Source organism: Panthera pardus, unplaced genomic scaffold, assembly GCF_024362965.1.
Source record: "Panthera pardus isolate Hobbes unplaced genomic scaffold, ASM2436296v1 HiC_scaffold_1, whole genome shotgun sequence".
Lineage (NCBI taxonomy): Eukaryota > Metazoa > Chordata > Mammalia > Carnivora > Felidae > Panthera > Panthera pardus.
This window is the reverse complement of record NW_026526654.1, coordinates 71,102,219-71,124,562: the sequence shown is the minus strand read 5'-3', so window position 1 is coordinate 71,124,562 and position 22,344 is coordinate 71,102,219. Positions and strand designations below refer to the sequence as shown.

The following is a 22,344-nucleotide window of genomic DNA, read 5'->3' as shown; positions in this document are numbered from 1 at the left end:
GGTTATTTGCTCAATTACATAAACTACCTTGCCTCTTTGGTTTTGGAAAAATGACAGTTGTATACTCTTAGGATGTGATAAGATTTGGGGCACATTCCTCCAAGGGTAACTTCATGGCTTTTCTTTCCCTGTTCAGAGAACTGGTTGTGGCATGAGGCCTGGAGCCTGCAGTCTGGCCCAGTGAACACAGAATATCTTCTCTTGAGAAGACCCAGGAAATTAACTCTGTTCCATCCGCATCATGAACTAGTCAGCAGAGACTCTGACCTGGACCCACACTCTAGGGTAACTCCCCCTTGGCCTAACCTCTCAGGGCACATTAGACAAGTTGGCCCAGTGGTTAAGGACAGACCCCAGAGTCCGACCACCTGGGTTCTCCGATCCAGGCCTGGCCAACTGGATTAGGCTGCAGAGCGCTCCAGAAGGATGACACAGCCACTTACCTGGGCAGGAACACGTCCATTCTGGCTCGCCTGAGGCTGGAGGTCCAGATGTGGATGATGCTGGCTGTGAGGTGTGGCTCAACGTGGCTCAGCGGGGTGTCTTTGTCACGCGGCAGAACCAAGAGCAGACTCACTGTGTTTCCCAGGTAAGGCAGCTCCAGCACCCCCACCTGATGGCCTGCAGGGTCCTGGAACTGGCCTGGGGGTTCAGTGGATGGGGCATTATTAGTTCTGTCCCAGGAGACAGGGAACTAAACAGTGCCAGACCCTGGGAAGGGCCAGCTCACAGAACTGGAAACCGTACGTTTTATTAATAAGCTGTCTACCTCACCTTCAGGAAGCAGTTTGAGGCCAAAGACTGTTAGTCCCCTTTTCTGATCTTAGGACCTAGAATTTCTAATGATACCTTCACAGGGCTTGCATCGGCTGGACACAGTGGGGATGATGGCACGTGGGAGAGCCATCTACTGTCTTAAAGGGGAAGCCATTCCAATCCTGGCCTTTTGTGACCATGTGGGGACCCAGGCTCTTTGAGCCAGATCTTTCTTTCAACAAAAGCTCTGAACCCAGATATCATATAAAATTGGGAAGTGTTACGCAGCTGACAGATCAACCAGCATGAGTCATAGCAGCGACGGGAAAACATTAGGCACAAGAACTATAATAGTCATAAATATATATTTACATATCCAGTTGACCTTCCTCTACGCTCCCCTTACTTGACCTCAGTTAATAGTTACTGGCAGGATAAACAAACGAATAAAAGCACTCACAACATGTCCTGCATGAAATTGAAGCAGGAAGGTAGTGAGTTTTCTAAGTGCCAGAGTTCCTGAAACACTTTTAAGTCTCAGCGACTTTTCCCTGCATAAGAACAGAATTAATCCCGCAGCTGGAAGGGCTGAGCCTGCAAACAAGGGCTGTGAGAGAGGTGTGTGGGGACAGGTGGCCGGGTCCCTTCTCCCCTTGCCTTGTGGGGGCCCCACGGCGGTGTCCACACCTGGAGCCAGCCTTCGGGGCTGGGCCCCCTCTCCCCTGGTGCTCGCTGGCCTGCACTCAGGGCACCTGCACCCTCAAGGGGCCGGGATGAGCAACCATCCAGGCAAGGCGGAAGGACAATGTCAAGCCCGCGTGGGCGCCCTCTCGAGAGCCATCTAAACTGAACTCTCCATCTTTTGCCCTTTCTTAGCACCAAGTGGCTATTCATTTTATGCGGTTGCCTGCCAAGGGTGGGGTGGTTCCATTCAAACAGTTTGGGTTTTACACTAACACCTCTTACTAGGTGCAGAGGGAAATGTCAAGCGTGAGATTGGATTTCTCTTCCCCCTCTGCTTCCTCACCCTCCTCTCTGGGTCCTCAGGCCCCTGGGGCTCTCCTTACTGCACACACATCTCACTGCAGAGGGAAGGCTGAGACACTCCGCGGGTCCTTCTAGAGCAGACGTGGCCCCCCTCTCTCCGCCCACGTTGTTCCCTTGTTCCCGTCACTTAAGAGGGCCCACAGGTGGGAAGGAGCTCACCATAGTTGACCTCGGCCATTTGGTACATCATGGGGACTTGGAGGACGAGGCCCTGGGCACAGGTGAAAGGCAGGAGCTGAGTGTCCCTGGAGGAGAATCTCTGCCGCCAAGTGCTCTGGAAGGACATGGTGCTCACAAGTGCCAGCTGGGGAAATGCACCGCCACCGCGCTCCCATGTCGGGCCACCCAGGTTGTCACCTGCAAGCAGGAGAGCCATTGTGCGGCTGAGACCCGTGCACCTGCCCTGGAGGGTGCTGGGGCATCCCCGAGGTTGGGTTTGCACCTGCCGAACCGTGGTGTCTATAACTAGCTGTTGTTGAAGACCGTGCTTTTATCCTTTTCCGAGCAGGTTGTCTGAAACGGCTATTTCCTAGGGCTGTTAGACACGCACTGCTCAGGTGGACTCCTGGGAGGCACAGGGCGCTGTGGTGGGGGCCACTGCGCTGTGTCCCTCCCACCCTTCCCGCAAATCCCGCTACCCCAGCTGCTGGCCTCATCCCTGGCAGAGCCTTTGCTTAGACAGCAACATCCAGGGCATGCTCTTGAGATTCCACGCATTACCAGAGAGAAGAGGGCAGGCTGACTACTGCCCCAGCCCTTTATTAATAAAAACACACATTGTGCTAGGCTCTGTTCTAAATGCTTGAGCAAACCCTCACTGACTCCTCTGACCAGTTCTGTTGTTATTCCCAATTTTACAGATGGGGGCACCAAGGCTTGGAGAAGCTGTCCCAGGTCACACACTTGTGAGTGGCAAAGCCACCATCCGCCCGGCTGCTCAAGACAGAAACCTTGGGTTTGAACCCAAGCGGCCTGGCCCCAGAGCTTCAGGCTCTTCCTGGCTGCCCCTCTTCTGTGGAGGACACTCACCCCAGAGGGTTGACGGCAGCTAACTGTGTCGCTTTGCCTAACCGCCCCCCCTTCCCCACGCCCCTACCCCAGCAGCACAATGAGCCGAGACAGGGAATTAAACATTTTTTAAGTAAACTGGGAAGACATTATGAAACGCTGGAGACAACTGAGCTATCAGTAAACATCTTCGTATTTGCGCTGCAGCTCTGTGCTCCTTGGCCACCCACGTGTTGTTCTCAGTTCAGTCATAAACTACACATCACCTTCTATTCTGTGTTTTAAACAACACTGGGTCTTGAACATTCTCCCTGTTTCTGTGTAGCCTTTGTAATTTTCAGGGATGCCAGAGGCAGACCGGCTGACTTAGGATCCTGGCTCTGTGGGCCCCGGGCAGCAGGCGTAGCTCTCCGTGCCTCAGTTCCTCTATCTGTGAACCAGTCACTAGTAACAGCACCTATCTCCCAGGACAACTGTGAGGGTGAACAGACATAATGAACACAGAGCACTTAGGAAAAGCGCTAGAAGTCAATAAATGGAACCCCAGTGAGTGTAATAGATTTTCACCACCTTTAATAATTACAACTACATGATATGCGGGAGCTGTAATTAATGGGATCATTCCTAATGGCTGGACTGTTAAGTTATTTCTAAGTCTTTTTCTTCGGTAACCCTAACCCTGGGCTAAGCATCTTATTATATATAACTTTTTCTTCCCTTGAATTATTTCCTGAAGCTAAATTCCAAGAAGTTTTCTGGCTCCCACTGCATTTTGCTGTCGCAGGGTGTTAATTGTAGATGACAGCAGAGCTCGGTGGGGGGGATTCCCCTGAAGGGAACACAGAACAAAGCCTGCAGGGCTCCCCTGGAGGTGGGAGGCTCTGAAGAGCCCCCTGCTGTGTGGGTGGGTGGGGGATGGGCAGAGGGGGCCAAAGGTCAGCTTTGTTTGCTTCATAGAGCACCGCACTTAAGGGTAGGGTCTCCCAAGAGGACAGACTTCTGTTGCAATCGAGGGTGGCCTGAGTCTCCACCCATGTGGCTTCTGACCAGCAATGCTTGGTATCTGTGTTTATAGCGCTCTGAAATCAGCCTCACTAAACTGGATGGTTTCTTTTACCTGCCATCTGCCTGGAGGCCCATTCGTTGACCCCGATGCTGGTGCTGTTGGGTTCCCTGAGGATGGCTGGCTCCAGGCTGCTGTTGGCCCACTGGGAGATCTGTTCCACAAAGCAGGGGGAGAGGGGCGTTCCTGCTTGCACGAAAAGAGTGCAGGCCAGCTCCATTTTGGTGCCTTGTCCGGAGTTGGGCAGGGTGGCGTAAACAGTGTGTAAGAACTGTTTCACCCGCTGGTCTGTGAAAAAGGTGTTGGGAAAAATTGACAGCGGTGAGCGTAAGTAAGGAGTTCGCCCTGTCTCTCTTTGCACATTGCACTGAAGTGGGGCCCCAGCAGGTACCACTCTTGTTTCACAAGGCTCATCTACCAGTTACAGCCAATTTGGATAAATCAGAACTCAATTGCTCAGGAATTATCCCGAATCATAGATTAAAAGCTGAGAGGTGGGGGGAAGCCATGCAAGATCAGAAAGAAATCAGGCTGTGATGAAGTCAAATAGAAACATACCACCAATATCCCAGAGGCTATTCCTCCTTAACTTCTTGAGACAGACATGTTGAGGGCACTAGAATACAGAGAGCTGGCAAAACTGTGGATCTGGTGTGCAGGGTGAGGGGGCTTCAAATATTTAAGAAGTCAATCGATTTATGGGGAATGTCATAAATAACAATGACAGACCAATTGTCACTGTATCTTGTTCAGGGCCTTAGATCTGTTCGCACAACTGCATGTCATAAGCCTGAGGGACATTCAGATGTGGCCTCTTTCAGAACTATGCTATCGATTCGAGGAATACAGAGGAAAGGTAAGAGCGCGTCCCATCCCCCTGCTCCCTAAGACCCAGCGAACAGCTTGTGCTATTAATGTCACCAAGAACCTAGAAGAATGTTGAGGAAATAATAGGCATCTGAGAGAGTCAATAGTTTCCACCTTCTTGGGGCGGGGGTTGGCTGGACTTATATTTACTACTTACACAGGAGATTTCTTCCTTCTCTCCATAATCAATAGTGGATTTCTTTTTCAAGATAGTATTTACAATCTGTGGCTTTTATTCTCCCCTAGGAGGAAATCTGGAGCTGGAGCAGGGCCTCTCGCCCACTGGTGAGTCAGGGCACAGCTGAGCATCCCAAGCTTCTTTCTCCTGACACATGGAAGCTGGGCATTTCCAGCAGTCAGGTCCCCTTCCTGTGCAGGCTGCCTCTGGAACATGGCCCTTCCCTGCGCCTCCTTGCCTCTCCTTCCTCTTAGGCACAGCTCTGTGGTTATCCACAAATCTACCCCCACACTTTGTCCCTTCTTCCTGCACTGCCCTGTCCCTCGCCCAGGGCACCTGTTGGAATGGATCTCTGACCTGGCTTGGGGCCCATCCACTCCAACACCCTTCATGTCTCAGAGGCCCGCTCGGGGGACAGAAGCAGAGCCCCAAGTTGCCTGGCAAAACTTCTCTGAAGGGGCACAGACGCCCCCAATACACCCTGGCCGGGGCACCCAGCCACCGGGCTGCAGCCCACAGCTGTGGACAGATTTCACTTGCCCACAAAACTTTCACTACCAAAGCTGCTTCTTAGAATCCACGACTGTAAAAAACAGACTCGGGTTGTATATCTCATGATTTGCAGCCTGACTCCTTTGCTTTTATTTTAATGAGCAAAGAAATGGATGAAAATAATACTTCTTGTCAGGTTTTCCTCTACTGAGGAAGATCATATGTATTTATAGAATCATGTCCCTGTAAAACGTTGACCATCTTGCAGGAACGAAGTGAGACGTTTCACCGGTCCACAGTGTAGCGTGACCTCCCTTCTGCCCTCTCACCCAATCTGGGCCAGGGGACCAGCTGTTCTTTTAGCTGGAAACATTAAAGCAGTGGGGTAAATTGCCTGGACAAATCTTTTCTCCACCTGAGCCGACTTTGTCCCTGCCCATTTACACACAGCAAAGCTTTTCTAGATGCTGCAGGAATGTACACCCCCAGTGTAAGACGTACTGACGGTGTTCACAGACCCTGTGCTGTGTTCACCATCCCATTTGACCCTCTCAACAACCCTGTGAATTCCATGCTACTGGGATCCCCTTTTATAGATGAGGGAGCTGGGCTCAGACAAATTAACAAGCTTGCTCAGTGTCACCGGGTGGTGGGAGGTGGCACTTCGCCGCCCTCCTGCCCGCAGGTGCAGGACAGGACACTCTGCTCCACAATCCGGAGAGATGCTTCCTCTTGTGAGGCTCTGGAGTACGGAGCCTCCTATTTTGCTTACTGTGAGTTTCCCTGGTCCCTGTCCTGATGGGACAAAAAAGATCTGACGTGAGGGATGACAGGCTGCAGACTGCTCCTCCCCAGCAGCCTTGGAAAGAGGAACCTGTCACCGCTGGCTTAATTCCTCTCCCTACCCCGCCAGAGAGCGTCTTTCTTGCTGGAGGGCTGGTCAGGTAGATCTTACGGAAGGGTCTGGGAAGAAAGGAAGCAGAAAGAAGAAAACCCTTGGGTGCTGGACTCCATCAGCACTGTGATGAGGGCGGTGTGGAAGGTTGAGGAGAAGGTCCCTGGGATGCGCACAGAGTGGGAGGAAAGTGCTAGAAGAAGACATGATGTTTTCTCATGAATTTCTCTTGCTGCGGCTGAGCCTTCTAACTCATTTGTGAGCCCAGTGTGGAGAGCGCCTTCCTTTTGAATCAATGTGTTGAACTGAGCTTCCTGAACGTGACACTGAATCTGACTTTGTAAAGTTCATGACTATAAAATTCTCAAACTACAAACAGCGATGCTAATGTTTTACTTGCCTGAGAATTACAAGAGGCCTAAGTTGAGGATGATGTCAGAGGGTTTGGCTGAGCGCGGGAATAATGAGGATATCTCTGATGAAAAATAGAAAAGACAATGTCCTTATACCTTTATGCTTCTGCTCAGTGACTTAGAGTAGGACGAAGGAATTTTGGAAAGAACATGGGATTTGGGGTCAGAGAATCTGGGACTTGACTGCTGTCTCTTCCACCTGCAGAGTCTTGCCAAACTGTTAGCCTCTTGTCTCATTTGTAAAATTGGGGTTATTAATTAATGTATGTGGTTTCTATGAGGATCAAATGCCATAATAACCGTAAAAGTGAAATTCATATTATCATCAAACAGAACTCTTTCCCAAGAACCAGGCTACCTTCATTTCTGAGGCCTCTGTTCCTAGCATTATTCTTATGCTTAATAGAAAGCTAGAAAGCTTAAAGTGTTCCTCATCAATTTACCTAGGAAAGCACCAGAACTCCTTAGAACTTGGAACATCAGGAAATTGTGTTTTGTGCGGTGAAAGCAAAGGTGATCCTTGTAGATACCACTGGGGTCTGTTCTGAGTCTCATGCTGTTCCTGTCTGACCCGCAGGTGGGAACCCTAGCAAAGCTCCTGGTTGTCACGTATTGGCTGGGAACACAGTGAGAACAAGACAGTGCTGATGTGTCCCACTGCAGATGTGGATAGGTCTTCCTGTTGATTAAACCAGAAAGATGCCTCAAGACCCTGGCGTTGCTTTGGATCCTGCTTTTTATACATTTTACTGGTCTGTATTGACTTTTGAAAGGAAGCCTGGACCTAGGCAGGTAGTGGGCACGGCTGGGTTGTTTTAAACAGTGCACATGATTCTCTGAGCTATGTTGGGTCAAACCAGACTACAGGGGTACTCTCTTAACTGGAACTCTGGAAGTTGCACATCCCTGTTCATAATAATGAGCCACGGTTCTATAAGATAACAAAGCAGTTTATGAGTAAGAAAAATAGTGGGATCACGTTCCACAGAGTTTGACTGTTAAGCATTCCTAACATTTGGTAATTCTCGAATGGGGTCTATGGAAACCCTGTTAATCATCATATTCGGTTAGCCAGGGACCCTGACTATACCTGACAACAAAGAATCAACTGGAATCAGTTCCCTTTCTCTGGAGGATAGCCACACTTGCATTTCTCACTTTCCCCCCAGTTGTGACTTTTGTGAGTCTCTCTTTTAAGGCAGAAATGCCTGTCTCTCTTTCACACGCCTATTTGTTCTTCATGACCCAGCTCAGATGGCATGTCTTCCAGGGCGTCTTTCTGTTCAGCCAGTGGAATAAATCATTCCCTGCCCTGTGCTAATTTATGTCAAATAAATACACTTGCTGCACTGCACGAGGGTGTATTTCTGTGTGCATCATTCCTGTGACACTGACCTGCTCGCGTTCAGAGCTTTCCTTATCTGTCTGGATGCTGAGTTCTTGAATCACATCATTCAAGAACTGAGTTCTTGAATTGGCACTGCAGCCCATCTCATGTGGCTGAAGAAGAAGACCAGGGATATATGCATTTTTGTGATATTCTTGCTGAGAAAAATCAAGCCGGCCAGCAGGGTCACGAGAGTTGTTTGGGCAGGGGACAGGATGTGGATGGGGCGTGGGGAACTGGACACATGACTGTTGCCTTGTGACCTGGTGTCTTCAGCATTAACCTTTACCTGCCACCCTGAGCTTCTAGCTCAAAGGAAGATCTCCCCAGCACTGTGTTGGTATTCGTTCTTGGATTTCCTAAAACATATTGATTTATACAGTGCTAATGCCCATCCTTTTTTATTGGTATCTTATTCTAAGATAGAGAAGGAAAAGCGATGTGCGTGAGTGTGTGTGTTCACATGGAGTTGGTAGGTTGGTTCCGGGGCCAGTAATTGAGCCGGAGGCCCTGAGTGCAAGCTAGGTTGACCTCAACCTGGCTGACCTCAACCTGAGCTTGAGTCCCAAATCTGCAACTTACTAGCTATGTGACCTTGGGCAAGTCGTGTAAACTCTCTGTGCCTATTGGCTCATCTATAAAATAGGGATGGGAGAGCCTGGGTGGTTCAGTTGGTTAAGCGTCTGACTCTTGGTTTCAGCTCAGGTCATGATTTCACAGTTTGTGGGTTTGAGCCCCGTGTCGGGCTCCTCGCTGACAGTGTGGAGCCTGCTTGAGATTCTCTCTCCCTCTCTCTCTGCCCCTCCCCTGCTTGCTCTCTATGTCTCTCTGTCAAAATAAATAAACTTAAAAAAATAAAATAGGGATGATGATATAATTCCATCACAAATCCAGGGCTAGCAATTGTATGTGGTTTCTCTGAGCATCAGAAGACATAATGGCAATTTTGTTGTCGTAACAATTAGATTACTACTTGGAAGGTTGCTTCGGACATTTCCTGGCACCTGGTAGGCACTGCAGAAGGGCTTGTGACATGAAATTGGAAAAACTGCCATGGAGGGGCCCCTGGATGGCTCAGTCGGTTAAACGTCCAACTTTGGTTCAGATCATGATCTTACGCTTCATGAGTTCGAGCCCTGTGTTGGGCTGAGAGCCTGGAGCCTGCTTCGGATTCTATGTCTCCCTCTCTTTGCCCCTCCCCCCACTCGCGCTCTGTCTGTCTCTCTCTCTCAAAAATAAATAAAAACATTAAAAAATATATAAGAAAAATTGGCACGGAACCTAAGGTTAGAAGAGAAACTCAAAGATCATCATGGGGACTACAGTGCGAAGTCCGAATGACGTCTGCTGCATTCTTGCCAGGCGGTCACCCTTCTCCACTGGTGGTCATCCAGCACCAGCCACTGGATTCGGGAACACCCCACCTCCTGAGGCAGCCTGAGTGGGAGCAGCAGAGCAAACAGGGGCACGAGCAGCCCTCTTACCATGGACGGTGTAACCCAGGGCCTCGGCCAACTGCCGGCCGGTGTTCCCTTGGGCTCCAAACTGCAGGATTTCCAGAGCAAGGGACACGCCAGCAGGAGAAATGACAATGTTGGTTTCATTTCTAGGGGCCGCTGCACCCTGGTAGAGGCGAAGCGCAAGCTCGGTCTTCAGCAAGGTCAGGTCCTCACGGAGGTCGCCCTGTCCTCCACGGAGCCAGGTGTGAAGCAGGAAGAGCGTGAACAGGGCCGGCTGCATGGAGGCAGGGAATCTTCCTGCAGTGTAGACGGAAGAGACCAGGGTGAGGCAGAAAGTCCCACCCCGCAGAGAACTGGTCTGTGTTCAGGACTGGCGATGGCCGAGGGAGATGTGCCTGCAGCACCCCCTCCCTCCCTGCCTACCTGCCCCGGCCCCCCCACCCCGCTCCTCTACTGCATCCTGTTGTGTCCGCATTAGAAATATGGGCCGGGAGGCTACACTGTGAGCTGAGGCTTTGTCATCACTTACTAAATATATGACCTTGGGCAAGGTCCTGGTCTGGTCAGAAGCAAACCATTGAGTTGGAGAAGACATGTAAGAAGTACACTTGACTCATATTTCGTGGCATTTAGCCAGCTTGTAGCTGTGCCATATCTATTATGTATAATGATCATCAACAAAAATAAAAAATTATACAGTATGTTACAAAGGACTTTGTGTTTTCTCAGTTAATCATTACAACAGTTTTCCAAGGTGGCTGTCACTGTCTTTCAAATACAGAGAGGATGAGGTTTAGGGCACTCAGGGAACCACTGAAGAAAACACCTGGGCAAGTGTCCATCAAGTGATGAATGGATAAAGAAGATGTGGCAGATACAAACACATACACACGTACACATAAATACCACACAGTGGAATGTGATTCAGCAAAAAGAATGCAATCTTGCCATTTGCAATGACATGGATGGAGCTGGAAAGTATTATGCTATGTGAAATAAGTCAGAGAAAGACAAATACCATATGATTTCACTCCTTTGTGGAATTTACGAAACAAACGAACAAACAAACAAAGGAAAACAGAGAGAGAGAGAGAGGCAAACCAAGAAACAGCATCTTAACTATAGAGAACTGAGGGTTACCAGAGGGGAGATGGGTGGGGGCATGGGTTAAATCGGAGATGGGGATTAAGGAGTGCACTTGTGATGGAGTTGTTGATTCACTATATTAAAAAAAAAAAGAAAAGGAAAAGAAAACACGTGGGGAAAGCACATGACTCAAGCCCTGGTCTTCCATGAGTGGTATATAAAACACTAAGGCTAGAAATGCACATGAAGATATTGATACACGAGGTAATTATACCTATAATATCACATGCTTGTGATGTGAACTATTCTCAAAAAATAAGAGCACTTTCATGGAGAGCAGAGTTATACCAATATCACTCCTACCAAGGAAAGGCACCTCTCCAAGGAGCAGAGCATTAGCTGGAAATTAATGCAAAGAAGAGAAAGTTCAAGGTGTTTTCAATGACTATGCCACACGTACAGCCTGCAGCAGGTTTTGCTAAGTTGTCTAACTTTGGTATTAGACAGGATTGGCGCAAGAGAAGCCTCGTCCGGAGTCTCTTCCTATACGTTTGCAAATAAGGCCATTGGGCTCAGTGGTGTTTACTTCAGATAAAGGTTCAAGGTGGAAAAACATCCTGTCTTCACTAACTTTTCCTGCAGCCAAGCCCACATATAGTGTTTGGATGGCTTAGTACCATAGGGGTGGGATGTGTGTGTGTGGGGGTGTCTTTCTGTGTATGTGTTGGGAGGTGGCAGGTCCCAGCCCAGGGTCATTTGTGAAATGACCCAGTGCCAGTGTTCTTGCAGCTCCTATAACCTCCCACAAGGACACTCTGCAGTCAACCCCTTGTGTTCCTGGGCTCCCCATGACCACATCCCTGCCCGCCATGGTTCACCATGCTTACTCACGGACTCTTGCATCAGACTGTTGTGTCTCCTTGCTTGATCCTGTTCTTGTGGGTCTCCAGCATTAACGTGCTCCCCTTTTTAAAAAGTGGAGCAGAGTCTGCTTTGAATCACAAGACAGCGCAGGGAGGAAGCTGGCAACTGCCGTCTCTGCCGGCGATGTCTCTACCACTCGGTCCAAATTCCTGGAGCCTGAGGTCCTGCAGAGAGCCAGGAGAAGCACTGCCCCGGCCAGCAAAGCCCAGATCGGAAACAGAGCAGGCCCTGGGGAGGGAGCCAGCCACACCCGTCAAGCCTTCTTAGGCTTGTGACCTGGTTGTACCAGCAAGGAACCCCTCATCTAGCCCTTTGTCACTTTGAGGAATTCCACTGATAACTCTGCCGTCCCGGGGTTTGCTGGGTGCCAGGTACCTAATGCTTCTCCCCTCCTCCTGTGGAGAAAACAATAAATCAGTCATTGGGCACTGGACACGTGTAGCAGATGAAATTCTGCAGAAGAGAAAAGAAACGATGCAAGATATGGCCTAATAAAATTGAAACTTGTCTTATTTATTGTTAATAAAAGTGCATGCACTCGTTTATGCGTAATACGGGCACCGTTAACAGTCTTGTTCTTCTTACATACAATACTTAATAAATCCGACGACTTAATTTGAGAAAGAGACTATGTTGTCCATGAGCAAGTGCACGTTTGCAGCAAGTATAAGCAGATTCTGTCAAAAGTCTGTCCTTGTGACCAATTCAGAATTCCATACATTTCTATTAAGGTCTTAGGCATTGTATTAAGTTCAAAATAGAGGATAGGCTATAGGCTGTTACAAGTTAAAGAAAAGAAAATGACATTTCGAAATGAATGCAATTCTTAGTAATTATCTCTTAGGCATGTGTTAGTGTTAATGTTTGAAATGGAATGAGGCTTGTTAAATTTTTTTTTTTTTTTTTGTCTGACCGCTACTCATACTGCCATTATCAGTAGGCAATTTGCTTTAAAGCAGGGTTTATTTCTGACCCTGGGGCCTGGGATAATTTTTCAGTGTTAGAATAGTTACAGTTCTATAATTGTTTTACTTCACATCTCCCCAGATCCTTAATTTAGATAAAGTGCATTGTTGCATGTTTTGGATTCTAAGCCATAGCACGATAATGGAATAAGTATATATATCTCATTCTATAGCACCCAGAGAGGGAATTCCTTCCTTTCTTGCATCCATCCATCCATCCATCCATCCAACAAATAACCTCTCGCTTGCCTGCTAGGTTCTAAGGCCCTGTGCTAGGTCCTGTGGATGAAGAACAGAACCAGCAACCTGGGCTCAGCTCTCACGAGACCCAGAGGCTTGTCCCACTGAGTGCAGGCTTTTGATGTCGACGCTGACGGTGTTCAGAAGAAAGCTGATCATGAGGACAATGGTGGTAACTTAACAAGGGCTGTCTCCCAACGCTGTGAGTTCCCCAGGGTTGTTATCTGAGCATAAGCTGATTCACTCTTTGCCAGTGGTGGGGTTAGGGGGATGCTTATAGAAAGATTTCCCAAATTGGAAAAAGGTCGGGCTACATGACTTCTATCAACGTTCCCCTCCTAAGTCTAAGAATATATTGTTCTAAATTGCTTTTTAAAAAAGCTTTCAAGAGGGGCCTGTTGGCTTAGTCGGTTGAGCATTCAACTTCAGTTCAGGTCATGATCTGGTGGTCTGTGGGTTTGAGCCCCGCATCAGGCTCTGTGCTGACAGCTCAGAGCCTGGAGCCTGCTTCAGATTCTGTTTCTGCCTCTCTCTCTCTGCCTCTCCTCTTCCCTCTCTCTCTCTCTCTCTCAAAAATAAACATTAAAAAAACAAAAATAATAAAAATAAAAATAAAAACGCTCTCAAGGAAAAATGCTAGGGTAACTCAGCACACAAGAAATATTTCCTGTATGGGTTAAACATTTCAGCACGAACGAAAGATGAACTGCAACTGATTTTTCTTTTGTGTACTCAGCCTCGACCCTGGGTAAGCCACTGTGTTTCCTGCCCATTTCTGTGGTAATCACGCTCGTTTCTACCTTGTAGGGACGTTGGTGTTACTGCTAAGGAGGCCTCCGTCCTTGGAGATATCTATACATTACTATAACAACAAAAATAGTGGACACTGTTGAGATCGCATTCCAGATACTCTGTTATATACTTTGCATTTACAGTTACACTGAGTCCTCACAGCGATCCTCTGAGGAATGCATTGTTAGCCCCATTTGGCAGATAGCAAAAGTAAGGCTGAAAGAGCTTAAGATGGTTGCCTAAGATCCCACAGTTAGAGGCCAAGCTGGGTTTGAAGCAGGAACACTTGACTCCAAGGCTCACGCTCTTTGCCACCGTCTTGGCGTCTGTCAGGAACCCCGGGATGCTTGAAATCCCCCTTGGCTGTGGGGTTCGAGGACATTTAGTGCCCAGCCCAGACTGTTGGCTCATCACGTGTGTGCAGTCCTCCCACATTCACCAGGAATGCTGTGGTGAATCACACGTAGAGAGACTGCTGTGATGTGCAGTGCCTTTAATTATCGTTTTCAATTTTTCCCAGCCTGACTTCTTACCGGCATAAACAAATTGCCTTCGAACCCAGAGGTCTACCAACTACGTGATGGAGAGAAGCAGCGCATTTGAATTCTGTTAGTACGTAATTAGCAGAAGGACATCTCCTCTTTGTGGTGTGGGCTGCTCGTCTGGGGTTGTACAGGGACAGTCCCCATTTTTTCTCTGCCCTTGAGAAGTTTGCCGTGGAAAGAGGGCACCGTGACCAAATTGTTGTGGGGGCACAACAGAGGAGTCCCGGGCACTGCTGGAGTAAGCCAGGGAGCGACACGAGGGAACCCAGCACACGGGGCCACAGATGGGGACAAAACCAGCAAGTCCTTCCAGGGAAACAGGGCAGGCGGCCCCGCCTGTCCCTCCAGGAAAGAGACAGAGTGGGTTTCCCTCTGTCACAGGTGATGCCTGACACCCAGCCTTCCAGTCCTTCACAGGTACCCAGTGCACGGACTCAAAATGAACCACTGCACCTTCTCAGCTTCTAACGCCTTTCGGTATGGCGTGGTGTGGACAGCACAAAGGCCTGGCTGCAAGTCAGTGCTTCCTGGGGTGCCTGGCTGGCTCAGTGGGTATAGCCTGTGACTCTTGACCTCGAGGTTGTAAGTTCAAGCACCGCACTGGGTGTGGAGCCTACTTAAAAAAAAAAAAAAAAAAAAAAAGGAATTGCTTCGTACTAACTATATACCTTCAGCACATAACTGAATTCCTCTGAGCTTTAGTTATTGATTCTGCAAAATGGCATCATAATACCCACCTCTCACTCTGCACATTAAATGAGACAGCTTCTGTAAAGCCCCCAGCATGGTCCCTGATATGCAAAAAAAAAAAAAAAAAAAAAAAAAAAAAATCAGGTTCTTTGGATAATGCACCCAACTCTAGTCTCATCTAAAGAAAGGACCACTGAGGTCACATTCATGCTGGCACAGAAAGGGGCTTTGAGAATCACCATGTAATTGACTCGGATGTGAATCGATGACAAAGAATCTTTTTGGATGGTTTGTAGGATAAAGGTTGGAAACTTTAACAAGGAACAATGTAAATTCCGAGCTCATTTCTATCTAACCTGTAAAAAGTAAGTCATTCAGTGTTGTGACCTCAGAGGTGGGGGGTGGAGCTGATCCTTCTCTTTATTTCATGCCCGATCATCACACTGGTGCATGCAAGGTTTCCCTTTTGTTATTTTGTTTCCTTTCAGGAATGTGCTCATGAGAGAGAGCGAACGTGTGTGTTCACTTGTGCAGATGTGGGGAAAGGGCAGAGAGAGAGACGGAGAGAGAATCCCAAGCAGGCTCTGTGCTGTTAGCACAGAGGCTGGGTGTGGGGCTCGATCCCATGATCAAGAGATCATGACCTGAACTGAAATCAAGAGTCCAACCCTTAACTGAAGGAACCACTCAGGCATCCCAAAAGACTATTTTTAAAAGAAGGTTTAGGTTTCCAGAAAAACTGAGAGGAAAGTACAGGGTTCCCATCAAGCCCTTCATCAAACAATTTCTCTCACTCCACACCACCCTCCTGTCTTCTGCCCCCTGCCCCAGTTCTCTACTTACTAATTTGCTGCATAGGTGTGATACATTTGTTACAATTGATACACTGTTATTAACTAAAGTCCATGATTTACTTCAAGGTTCCTCTTGGTGTTGTGTAGTTATATGACTTTTGTCAAATGTATTATGTTGTGTGTCCATCAATGTAGTAACTTGCAGAATAGCTTCTTTTCCTTTCTCTTTCTTTCTTTCTTTCTTTCTTTCTTTCTTTCTTTCTTTCTTTCTTTCTTATTTCAAGTAAACTCTATGCCTAGTGTGGGGCTCCAGTTCACAACTCCGAGATCAAGGGTTGCATGCTTTACCGACTTGAGCCAGCCAGGCGCCCCCAGAACAGTTTCATTGCCCTGGGAGTCCTCTGTGCTCTGCCTACTTGTCCCTTCCCATCTCCCACCTCCAACCCCTAACAGCCGCTGATCTTTTTACCGTCTCTATTGTTTTGCCTTTTCCAGAATGTCATGGAGGTGGAATCATATAGTACATGCCCTTTCAGACTGACTTTTTTCACTTAGCAATGTGCATTTAAGATTCCCCCATGTCCTTATCGGATTAAGGGTTAGTATCCAAAAGATACTTACTTAAGGTTAGTATCTATAAAGAATACCAAACTCAACAACTGAAAAACAAATTATCCAGTGAAGAAATGGGCAGAAGACATGAATAGACACTTTTCCAAAGAAGACATCCAGATGGCCAACAGCATATGAAAAGATGCTCAACATCACTCATCAGGGAAATACAAATCAAAACTACACTGAGATACCAGGGAGCAACACGAGGGCACCCAGCACACGGGGCCACTGTGCCCAAAATTAACAACTCAGGAAACAATAGATGTTGGCCAGGATGTGGGGAAATGGGAACCCTCTTGCACTGTTGGTGGGAATGCAAAATGGTGCGGCCACTCTGGAAAACAGTGTGGAGGTTCCTCAAAAAATTAAAAATAGAATTACCCTGCGACCCAGTAATAGCACTACTAGGAATTTACCCAAGGGATACAGGAGTGCTGACGCATAGGGGCACTTGTACCCCAATGTTTATAGCAGTGCTTTCAACAATAGCCAGATCATGGAAAGAGCCCAAATGTCCATCAGCTGATGAATAGATAAAGAAACTGTGGTTTATATATACGATGGAATACTACTTGGCAATGAGAAAGAATGAAATCCTGCCATTTGTAGCAATGTGGATGGAACTGGACGGTATTATGCTGAGTGAAATAACTCAGTCAGAGAAAAACAGATATCATATGTTTTCACTCATATGTGGAACTTGAGAAACTTAACAGAAGACTGTGGGGGAGGGGAAGGGGAAGGGGAAAAAATTACAAACAGAGAGGGAGGGAGGCAAACCGTAAGAGACTCTTAAATACAGAGAACAAATTGAGGGTGAATGGGGAGTGTGGGAGAGGGGAAAATGGGTGGTGGGCATTGAGGAGGGCACTTGGGATGAGCACTGGGTGTTGTACGTAAGCGATGAATCACGCGAATCTACCCCCAAAACCAAGAGCACACTGTATACACTGTGTGTTAGCTAACCTGACAACACGTTATATCAAAAAAAAAGATTTCTCCATGTCTTTTTGAGGCTTCATAACTCTTTTCTTTTCATTGATGTATAATATCCCACTGTATGGATGTACCACAGTTTATGTATCCAGTCCCTTATGTCTTGATTGCTCCCAATTTGGGGCAGTTGTGTGAAAGTTGCTACAAACATTCGTATGTGGGTGTTTGTGTGGACCTAAGTTTCAGCTCAACTAAGTAAATGCTTGGGAGCATGAATGCTGGACTGTGTGGTAAGAGTATGTTTCGTTTCGTAAGAAACCACCAAACTGTCTTCCAAAGTGGCTGTACCATTACGGATTCCCACCAGCAGTGAATGAGAGTTCTGGTTGCTTCACATCTTTGCCAGTATTTGGCATCGTCAGTGTGTCTGTTTGTTTTCTTATTGTTAAGTGTTAAGGATTCTTTGTATATCTTGGGCACAAGTCCTTAAATCAGATACGTTTTTCAAATATTTTCTCCCAGTTTGTGGCTTGTCCTTTCAACTCTTAATTCTTTGTCTCTATGAGAAATCTGTAGAATGGAAAATGGTAAATGTGTTCAAGGGTCAAAAAGAAGTAGATGATGTGATCAATGCATGGTTGACATGGTCTCTAAGGTTGTAATAGAGGATGGATGTCCCTGAATTAGAGGCAGTATTGGGCACATGATAGGGGGATTCACAGTGAGGTTTGGTTTTATTGCCATGCTTTGGTTCTGATTGGAAAGGGTGACGTTTGTGGTTTTAAGAAGTTTAAAGTGTAGATATGGTCTGAGAAGCCATGTGCTGTGTACTAGAAGTAAGAGACTAAGTGATAAGACAAAGGGATGGGAGGGGTTTGGGAACGTTACCAATGCTGGGGCCATATTCTCAGGGCCTGTTGTGGGTTTGTTCATACTGAGGAGCTCTAATGCCCAGCCCAACAGCTCTGTAGTTCAGTTTGGTACCAGAACCAGTGTGAATAGCAATTCTGTTTCAAAAACCAGTTACAAATAAGGCTTTGAGATCAGCTAAACACAATTGCTACTTAGTCTGGAGAAAAATCCTAAAAACAGAGCAAATTAAGCCGAGAGTAGCTCAGGTCAAAAATATAAAAAAATGCATCAAACTGTGTTTGGATGTTCTGGTTCTTTATATCTTGCTTTCAGTGTTACTTTCTCATACATTTCTGTATAATTAGAATCTCGGCAATTTCTTGTATAGATGGAATTAGAAAATAGGAAAAAAAATAGAGTTGGGATCAGTCCATGTTTTCCTCTCTTGCACTCAGGCTATGATAACTAGACAGGTGAGGCTGTTCCCCACTGAGCCAACATGACTATTCAGGAATTGGGAGGTGGAGTCAGTAGGAAAAATCAACCCAGGAGCTGTAAGTCCAGGGCATATGCCTCACCTCTTTCCCCCATGGAGCCATGGGCATCACTGACTTATTACAACAGCCTTCCATGCACTTGCCCTTGACCTACAATGCTTCTCAGAATAGGACTTGATGAGGGCGCCTGGGTGGCTCAGTTGGCTAAGCATCTGATTCTTGGTTTTGGTCCAGGCCATTATCTCATGGTTGTGAGATCGAGCCCCACGTCAGGCTCCACTCTGACAGTGCAGAGCCTGCTTGGGATTCTCTTTCTCCCTCTCTTTCTGCTCTTCCCCTACTTGCTCTTTCTCTCTCTCTCTCTCTCTAAATAAATAAATTAAAAAAAGAGAATAGGACTTGATGGACCTACTTCTAATTTATCATAGCTGGTCCACGTCTTAGCATGGGCTGCTATGACAGAATACCATAGCCTGAGTGGCTTAAACTACAGACATTTATTTCCCACCGTTCTGGAGCCTAGGAAGTTCAAGATCAGGGCACCAGTGGATCTGGTGTCGGGTGAAGCTCCACTCTTGTGACCTCATTACCTCCCAAAGGCCTCCAAATGCCATCAGAGCGGGAATCTAGGCTTCAGTATATGAATGTGAGGGGGATAAACATTCAGTCCATGGTAGACTATGGGAAGAAATGTATTTGTCACCCCTGAAGGGTCACAAAAGGAGACCTGGCTTGGCTCTGAAAACCCCAGTGACCTCCTGTCAACCTACCCACCAAGCTCAGGACTCTGCTGGCCACTGGATGACATGGCCAGACAGGCGTGTGGCCAAGCTGCTTCAGTACAAGTACTCTACGCCGAGGAGACGCTGACAGATTGCAGACACACTTAGGTGGCCCTGAACCCTGAGGCCTGGAGAGGGAGCTCCCAGACAACGACACCGGGCCGTGGCAAGCCACTGCCGTGGCCGGGATTCCTGTGGAGGCTGTGCCGCTGTGATCTCTTCTTTACCTGCGCGTCATCCGTGTGGCCTGAGCCAACCACATCAGAAATGTCCGCTGCTGCTCACACCGGGGCCATGATCTGAGCAAAAATCACGAGCCACTGAGAAGCTGTGCGGGGGTGTGTGAGTTGGGGTGAGACTGGTCAGGCGGGGGTGGGGGAGGGAGGCGGGGAATGGGGCAAGTCTTGAAGCTGTGGCTTTAGACAAATTCTGCATGAAGGAGGGGTTGGGGCTGGGGCACAGGGCTGTGGGGTCCCTGAGCAGACCCTGAGGACTCCAGGGAAGAGGCAGGGAGCAGGATGCCCCATGGATACATCAACACAATGATTATTTTATGTTCAAATTGCCCAGTAAAGCAAATTATCACCCTTTTGGGGGGGGCAGTGGAGGGAGAAGGGAGAAGAGGTAGGGTGAGGGGTGAAGAGAGCAAGCACTCAACCACTCAGTGCTTCAGCTTTGAAGCCTTCTGTGAGAGCTCTACCATCAAAAGCCGCCCTTGGCATGGTGGTGTGTGGGGTTTGTGTCCTACACTGGGGGGGCCTGGCTCAGAGCGGCCCCCACTGTGCGTACCAGGGAGGCCGACCTCCTTCTCGAAGCTTTGCCTCTGAGATGGGGCGGAGGCCCTGAAGAGGCAACGTGAGGGGGTGTCTTAAAAGCGGAGGCAGAATTCCTAGCATGAACGTCTGGGAAATTCACCCCTTCGGGAGAGCAGGAGGTGAGAGGAGGTGGGGGGTGTGGGAGTGAGAGTTTACAGCATTATCATTTCTGGTTCCAGCACAAGGGCGCCCGTGGCACTAACAGCGATGTGGTTCGGTTGGCAGAGGGGCGGAGGACGCGAGAGCCTGTGAGTGCAGGGGAGGGGGCAGAGGAGAGAGACCTCAAATGCTGGTACCATTCTGGAACGGCTCTGGACACACAAGCCAGAGGCACAATGTTTTAGGAAGAGCGATGACAGAAAAGCACAGATTCAGCCAATGCTCTGAGCCCAGCAAGCGACAGGCAGCAGTGCCTTCATGGTCATCGTGTAGGGCTGGGGGCTGGGGGATGGGGGCTGGGGGTGTTTGGTGGCAGACACAAGGCAGACCCTGGGGAAGCCTCTGCGGGAGGCCGGGGGGCCGGTCTTTCGGAGGATGAGAACCTGTCAGTCCTGCTGGCCCCTTAGCTGGGGGTGCGAGGGGTGGGGGCTTCAGGGGGCAAGTCAGGTCTATCACAAGGTTACACGTCTTGGGGAAAACGTAGCCCCTTAAAGGCCCGGTGCATCGTCTCTGAGAATATCCTCAGTCCAATCGCGCTCAAACCGGGTTGTTCATGGAGAAGTGGGGAATTCCGTACGTGGCAGTCTCCCTAGAACCTCTTTGTTGGGTTTGACAACGTATATAATAATGGGACTGGTGATGCACCTCAAGTGAAAACAAGAACCTAGGTTCAGACCGTCAAGGACTCGGAGGCCTCACGTACAAACATCAATTAGCCTAAACAGGACTCAGGCATTTCTTTCCTTCCATAAGCTCAGGGGCCCCTGCAGGCCAGCCAGAGAGGTGGGGGTGGAAGGCATGTCCTGGGCTGGCCCATCTTACTTCCTGCTTTGGCCGCCACTCGGTCTCAGCCAGCACATCCAGCGGTCTCAGCTGGCAGAGATTTCGGTCTTCGTCTTCCCCTGAGGCAGGAGTCCCTTATGGTCCCCTGCCGTCCACCATCTGAGATCATGCCAAGGACATTTAGGGAGTTGTCAGCACTCGCATGGCTTGGCATCGGGGACTGTATGCCAAATGGGGAGCCTGGGCACACTGAGCTCGCTTCACGGTCTGTTGGTTCACAGTTACATCGGCCATATTGGTCGTACCCCAAACTGCATAAGCCATGACATCATTGGCTGTGTACATGCTTTGCAAACTGACTCAACTTACCAATATATTCCATAATTTTTCTGTACTACCCAAAGCATGTTTATGACTTGGGGGTACAGCAGATGTTTATCTCCTTGGAAGGCGGTAGCCGTAGGCTTATTGGTAATGGAGGAAGGATGTTTATAACTCTAACTCCTTTGGAGAAAAACATGTTTACAAGCAAAGGAATGTTTTTGGTGGAAAAGCTTGTCTATCAGTTGTAAGCACAGCGAACAGGTTTTTGTTTATACCTGTTAAAATAGAGGATGAGACATCCTTCACGAAAATTCATTTTACGTATCCTGGACTGGACAGTGGGTTACCCTCACCACCCATTGTTCGCCTCAATACGTATTTCGCTGCAGTTGCATTTTCCAGTACAGCCGGTTTTTCGTTCTGGAAACAGCGTCGTGCTACTTTGGTTCGAGAACGTGTCATTGAACAAAATGGTACCAAGAATACTTAGGAGAGTAATGGTGACCTGATCGTATTGGGTACTAATAGTTTGGGTTTGGGTTTTCTGGACACTGTACTCTGTGGGAATGTGGGAAGTTCTTTTTCATGGACAACTATATTCCCGATTCCAACAACAGCATCTGGCACATGGAAGGTGCTCCATACATATTTGTTGAATGAATGAATGAAAGAATGAATGGGAGAATGATTTTTTGAAAAAAAATTTTAATGTTTTATTTATTTTTGAGAGACAGAGAGAGAGACAGAGCTTGAGCGAGAGAGGGGCAAAGAGAAAGAGACACACACAGAATCCGAGGCAGGCTCCAGGCTCTGAGCTGTCATTATAGAGCCTGACGCAGAGCTCGAACTCAGGAACCGTGAGATCATGACCTGAGCCGAAGTCTGATGCTCAGCCGACTGAGTCACCCAGTCACCCTGGGAGAATGATTCTTTTAACAGACATCTTGTCCACCCACACCCCCCACTGCCAGGGAATTCA

General features: G+C 48.1%; 1 protein-coding gene across 2 annotated transcripts in view; it reads right to left on the bottom strand.

The window, feature by feature from the left end:
- The window catches only part of SERPINE3 (serpin family E member 3), a 44,808-nt gene extending 33,021 nt beyond the window's left edge, over positions 1–11,787 (bottom strand). The window contains exons 1-5 of one of the 2 annotated variants that reach the window (XM_019447632.2): positions 11,544–11,787; positions 9,591–9,863; positions 3,929–4,162; positions 1,963–2,160; positions 444–642 (exon numbers count right to left, since the gene is read on the bottom strand). In XM_019447632.2, coding sequence (XP_019303177.1) covers positions 444–642; positions 1,963–2,160; positions 3,929–4,162; positions 9,591–9,846 — 887 coding nt within the window. In that variant the 5' untranslated portion in view covers positions 9,847–9,863; positions 11,544–11,787. Of the gene's footprint in view, positions 1–443; positions 643–1,962; positions 2,161–3,928; positions 4,163–9,590; positions 9,864–11,539 lie in introns of both variants that reach the window. The other variant, XM_019447630.2, reaches the window with a different exon arrangement.
- Positions 11,788–22,344: the final 10,557 nt, after the last annotated feature.